This window comes from Protobothrops mucrosquamatus, unplaced genomic scaffold (genome assembly GCF_001527695.2).
Source record: "Protobothrops mucrosquamatus isolate PMUCROS unplaced genomic scaffold, P.Mucros_1.0 scaffold237, whole genome shotgun sequence".
Taxonomy (NCBI): Eukaryota; Metazoa; Chordata; class Lepidosauria; order Squamata; family Viperidae; genus Protobothrops; species Protobothrops mucrosquamatus.
Window position 1 is genome coordinate 735014 of NW_015386587.1, and position 6517 is coordinate 741530.

The window sequence follows — 6517 nt, forward strand, 5'->3', positions numbered from 1 at the left end:
TTTCTAGATGAGATCTCTTCCCCCGGGCACGGAAGGAGCATGGCTGAAGTCTCATGGCCAGCTCGCTTCTCCCTCGGGCTGTTTTTTTTTCTCCTTTAAAAACTTTCCTTATAAAGTTTTCGGCTACTGCTGTTATTCCATGCAGATCTTGACATGAAGCATCTCCCAGAGCTGAAATTTACTAATGTCAGATGATGTCAATGATAGTTTCTGATAGAACAGAAAATTTTAATCAAGGCTCCAACTGAGAGGAAATTGGAAGGGAGGGTGAATCTAAATTTAGAATGTAATGCATTCGTAATAGAGACTTCTTCTTGTTTTTCTCATTGGAGAACAGCAAGCCTTAACCAAATCCAAAGTGTCAAAGCTAATGCATAAGAAACAAAAGTAGCTACAGGTAGTCCTCAACTTACAACCATTCGTTTAGCGACCATTCAAAGTTATGACAACACTGAAAAAGTGACTTATGACCATTTTTCACACTTCTGTATGTTGCAGCATCCCTATTTGGTCAGGTGATCAAAATTCGGATGCTCGGCAAGTGGTTCATATTTATGACAGTTGCAGTGGCCCGGGGTCATGTGTTCAACTTTTGCAAATTCTGACAAGCAAAGTTAATGATGAAGCCAGATTCACTTAACAACCGTGTTACTAACTTAATAACTGCAGTCATTGCAGTGGCAAGAAAGGTTGTAAAATGGGGCAAAACTCACTTAACAATTGTCTTGCTTAGCAAAGAAATTTTGGGCTCAATTGTGGTCGTTAGTCAAGGATTAAAAAAAGCGAGTAAATCAAAGTCCAATAGTCAACTTTTTTTAAAAAAAGCTTTCTTATCCTCTTTTCTATGTCCTTCACTTGCAGTCTCAATACAGATAGAAATGCTAGACAAGCAGAAACATCGAAGCCTTTGCAGAAGATTGATGCTGTGTAAATGCAGTAGGAATAACGTTTTACTATATATGCATCACACAAAAAAAGTGCGTGTTGGCACATGGGAGAATCCAGAATAAGTCAAGATCTTAAGCTCTTTTCCACCCACTCCATATATAGGAATAATTTTATTATAACATGCCAAAATGTCACCCAAACACAGTTTTAGGCTTTTAAGTTCTCCAGAACTCTCCATCATGCAACAAACACATCATTTGGGGAAAAATAAAAGTCTCCATTCATTTTCTCTAGAGGACAAGAATCTTCACAAGGACTAACTCATTAGTCCAAAGGCTGTGGCATTGCAATCTTCTTCCACTGATACCAAAACTCTTATCGAGTGGGAAACTCAAGTCAATCCTGGTGTGCTTTTAAAGATAAATATATTGAATTAAAACAAAATGCTGTACTGGGAAACTGCTACTTCTATGATGGAACCGGATGACTCCTTTCATTTTAGACAGTGTGTTTGTGCATTAAGTGTAGACTGGAACACCAAGAAATGGACTGGTTTCAATCTGAAGGACATATTTTACATCAAGCAGAACACCAATAGTTAGTTTTATTACCGGGTTGAGGAGTAATAACCTAGGAAACTCATCCCACCAAAGGCTGCCCAAATATTTTGTTTTTCCTTTTGTGTTGCAGCACACAGCAATTATTCCTCCTTTCTGCTTTCTATTTCTCATTTGCGAAGCCTCATTCTTGCCCTGCATAGTATTATTATATAGTATATAGAGACCCAGTTTGGTCTACTGGTTAAGGCACCAGGCTAGAAAGCAGGAGACTGTGAGTTCAAGTCCTGCCTTATCCATGAAAGCCAGCTGGGTGATCTTGGGCCACTTTTTTCAGCCCAAGCCACCTCAGAGGGTTGTTGTTGTGGGGAAAATAGGAGGAGAAAGGTGTATTGGATATGTTCATTGTCCTGGGTTGCTTGTAAAAACAATAAAAGTGAGATAAAACTAAATAAATAAATAGTATTGCTGTGGGGTGTCATTTGGAAGGCTGCAAACAGCATATGGTCTGCATGCTTCAGATTCCTCTTTAGGAAATGACTCCTACCCCAGGAGCTCTTGTGCCAGGAGAGACCAACCAAGCTTCATTGTTCCATCACTACCCCCAACCCTTCCCATTGGTCAGGTGGCAACAGGAATCTAGGCTTGACTACTACAGCAGAGTCTGGAGCGTGGATTCTGGGAGTTCCAGGTCTAGGAAGCAATTTCACTACTGTTTTTGCAGATGCTCTTTCTTTCTAGTTTTTTTTTCTTAGTGGACTAAATAGGCAATCAGGCTTAGATGTCCTCAAGGCAGAATTAACTCCAGTGGAACTGAAGTAACATTGCACATGGCTGGGTATATTCTGATTTAAATGTAAACCCCTGGGGATAGCAACCGATTAAGTCAACCGTCCTTTTTTTGTGTGTTTCCTCAACTACTAACCCTTCCATTGACCACGTGCTAAAAGAGGGATAGGAGAAGCTTGATAATCTGTTTTGTTAGCAACCATCATTTTAATCTCACATAGCCACAAGCAACCATTAGAGTATTCCTACATTTAAAAACCTAATTAGCAAAACTGTCCTAGAAGTCAGTTTAGAGAAAAGAAACTCACTTATGATGGTTCTTTTAAAAAAAAATACTGCTTTGTAAAAGAATTCTGAAAAACATAACATTCTTAAACATTTGTTTTTTTAAATAAATATGGCTAGAGAATATTAAAAGGAATACCTTCTACAATTCTTGTCTCACATCACTTTAACACTGTTTTTTTTTAAATGTTCTCCTAGTAGAAGAGAAACTATATAGGGCTACTGTTCAATGCATTTGTCTAGGGCAGTGTTCCTCAACCTCAGCAACTTTAAGATGTGTGGACTTCAACTCCCAGGATTCCCCAGCCAGCATCTTAAAGCTGCCAAGGTTGAGGAATATTGCTCTATGGCATATCAGCATCTTCTTGTTGAGCCTCTCTATCCTTGTCCTTAAGTGATGGGTGTAGGTAAGGCTTATATTCTTTAATGATTTATATACAAATAGAAAGTTACGAGACATATTGCCACTGCAGATTTATTCAATATTGTTCAGATTCAGCAGCCTGGATTGTGCAATAGTTACACATTTTTGTGTCACCTTGATTTTAGGAAGGGAGTCTTACAAATTTGGAAAATCAGAAGCAGAGATAGCTGTGAAGAGGCTGTAAGTCAAATGCCAACATCATTCCTGTTTTCTCTCAAATTCATTTATAAGGCTGGTTTCATATTCACTTGTAAAGCCAACGATAAATTATCAAAAGTGCACTGCCACTAACACATCGGGATACATGCATCCCTTGTTAGCTCATGCTTTAGAAAGGGATAGTGACACTTACAGTAGAACGCCATCATTTTTATGCTACCCAAAATCTTTTTGAGACCGATATTCACCCAACCAACAAGTGGCCTCTATAAAATAAATAAAAGACCTCATTTGATTAGTTCAAGAATTCTTGCTTGCAAAAAACCAGGTCAATCAATGTACAGATCATAGAAAGAGCAGGTTATGTGCCAGTAACAAAGAATGCCTTGTTCCCAAGTTATGTTTAGGTGGTTAGTGAAAAAGAATCTCTGTCTAGTGTTAGATGTAAAGGATACTTACTCAGTCATCACTTGCACAAGACTAACATCATTACAAACAAATCAGTTGTCAAATTTATGGTGTCCTTTTAGAAGACCATGGAAGACTTCTGCCAGATTGGTCCATTTCCATGTTCTGTTGAAGCCTTATGTTTCAGTTTTCATTTTCTCATCCAACCAAATGGCTCTGTTCTATCAAAATCTCCCATAGAGTATCCCCTAGCACAGAGGTCTCCAAACTTGGCAACTTGAAGACTTATGGACTTCAATTCCCAGAATTCCCTAGCCAGCATGAAATATAAAATATATTCCATCCAGTATGGATGGCTAGGGAATTCTGGAAGTTGGAAGTCTTCAAGTTGCCAAGTTTGGAGACCTTGCAGAATAAAATATTTGGATTTTGTTCTCAAGACTGAGAAAATGATAGCAATTGTGTGGTTAAATATTTCCATTTTTTTTCTGCACTGTGGCACAAATGCTTCATTAGGACCATAGATCATTGGAAAGACAAATATGAAGGAATTAGGCCTAGGACAACTGGCCCTACTGCTATGCAGGTGGAATATATTTTATATTTCAGCAAGACCTGAGAAACTCTGACAAAAGCCCAACTGAAATGACAGGCAATGCTCTGTAGCTGGTATGCTTAGCTCTTTCTGACTTAAAATGAGAATAGGTGCAAGCTAATATACCTGTTCGTAAAACAATAGTACTTTCAACAACAAAGAAATAAAAACTGTTAGTACTTGTTTTACAAAACCTCCCATAAATCTTGCCAGAAATACATACCATGACAAAGCTGGATGTGCCTCTTTATATATCTCACTCTACCTTGCACTGACCTGCAGGAAGATAGAAACTTAAAAAAAAAAACTAAACAAAACACATAGTTTCATAGTTTCGTTACTCTGATCCTATACCTAAATAGTTGGTCTACCTTCCAGTGGAACCATATCCAGTGGTCTTCATTAAACAGTTTTAATTTAATATTTTGAACTCTGAAATAGTGCAGTGTCTAAAACAGGCATAATAACCTGAAAATTCATGTACTTGGAGACGGAACTCATTTCTCCAATTCATCAAATATTAATTCCCAATATTTAAATAGCTAAACAAGATAAGATACGAGGACAAGGTTTAAAACTAACTGGCTACAAACAAAGGACTTTGATGAGTAATTCATCTGCACTACTTTGAAATATCTCACTCTTCCCTTACTCTCTTAAACCCAAAGTTGTAAGTTTAGAAGCACACCAATGGTGAGCCGGACTCTCTGTTAGGCACTACAACAGGTAAGTGAGTTTGTTTGAACATAGCTTCCCATCAATAGAAATACTCAGGATTCCTCTTATAACTAGAGGCATCATCAAGATCTTTACAAAAGATCAATATAACCATATCCAAATTCAATTAGGAAAAAATAAATAAACATCTCTTCCTAGAAGGGAAGCCATCGCATCCGTTCCAAGCTGCCAGCCGGACTGAATTTCAGAACGCTTTCAGTATTCTCTATCCACAACTGTGTGAAATATGATCTGGCCACTTTCTTTCCGAGTTTCCAATCAATTCAGTCTTTAGGAACAAACAGGAGACTGGGCGCTTTGCTGTTGAGCTGCACTTGGAGGTCATTCACAGCTCTGTCCCCCTGACCCAGGGGAAATTTCTCCCATCAGTCTTCTTCTGCTGTTTTAAACATGAGAATTGCATTATATATTTTCAATGCGGGCCCCAGTTTGATGCTAAGGATTTTAACGATGTCTGACTGATTCAGGAGAAGAAAGGCTTCACCGTCAATTTGCTGTAGAATGGAAAAAAGAACAATGGAATTAGTGTGTTGACTAAGGGAAGCCAGCTCCTGCATCCTTAAAGTTAACAGCAAGTGAAGGACATCAAGTAGTTATGGTAGTTATGATTGCCTGGTTCATATATTACAATAAACCCTAATTTGGGAAGATGTTTTAAAAAATGAACTGAATCACTAAGGATGATAAACATTCTATGTTTAGAGCAGCGGTTCTCAACCTATGGGTCGCGACCCCATTTGGGATCGATCAACCATTTCACGGGGGTCGCCAAGCAAGGCTGTCCGCCATTTTTTTCCCCTTTTCCGGCGGGTGCCTTACCTCCCTTGGGCTGGGCCAGCTGGTGGTCGGCCTGCTCCGTCTCTGCCACTTGCCAGCTACGCCTCGGCCGGTGCAGGGGGCGGAACCACGCATGCACGGCGCTCCCGGGCAGGGAAAGTCCTCGACTTACGACCGGTTGGGTAGTCCTCGACTTACGACCGGTTTAGTCCTCGACTTACGACCGATTTAGTCCTCGACTTACGACCGGTTTAGTCCTCGACTTACAACCGGTTAGGGGTCGCGACATTAAAAAGGTTGAGAACCACTGGTTTAGAGCAGTGGTTCTCAACCTTTTTAATGCCGTGACCCCAACCACCGCTTAACGGTGCCTCCCACTCCCAACTCACCGAGACGCCGCAGCATGATACCGTGGTCTACGGTATCAAAAGCCGCTGAGAGGTCCAAAAGAACAAGGACAGAGGAATATCCTCTGTCCCGGGCCCTCCAGAGATCATTAACCAACGCGACCAATGCCGTTTCCATGCTGTGCCCCGGCCTGAAGCCCGACTGGTAAGGGTCTAGATAGACTGTTTCATCCAGGTGCCGAGGGAATTGCTGCGCAACCACACTCTCAACAACCTTCGCCGCAAAGCGAAGGTTGGAGACCGGGCGATAATTGGCCGCAGGAAAGACCCTTGAGGGCCGCAGGAAAGACCCCCTCCTGCAAAGAAGCGCTAGTAATTCCCTGGAGCCAGGCTCGTGTACCCTCCCGAGCTGCCAGTACCAGCCAGGAGGGACACGGATCTAACAAACATGTGGTTGCGTTCAGCCTCCCCAAGACCCTGTCCACGTCCTCGGGAGCAACAGAGTCAAACTCCTCCCATACAACCATCTCAAGACCTGCTTCCGTCTCCT

General features: G+C 41.0%; 1 protein-coding gene across 1 annotated transcript in view; it reads right to left on the minus strand.

Annotated features, from left to right (window-relative positions):
* Nucleotides 1-5208: 5208 nt before the first annotated feature.
* LOC107286029 (lethal(3)malignant brain tumor-like protein 4) overlaps nucleotides 5209-6517 on the minus strand; it is a 43045-nt gene continuing 41736 nt past the window's right edge. Inside the window, exon 19 of the mRNA XM_015814324.1 lies at nucleotides 5209-5337. Within this exon, the coding sequence (XP_015669810.1) occupies nucleotides 5209-5337 (129 nt within the window). The remainder of the gene's footprint in view (nucleotides 5338-6517) is intronic.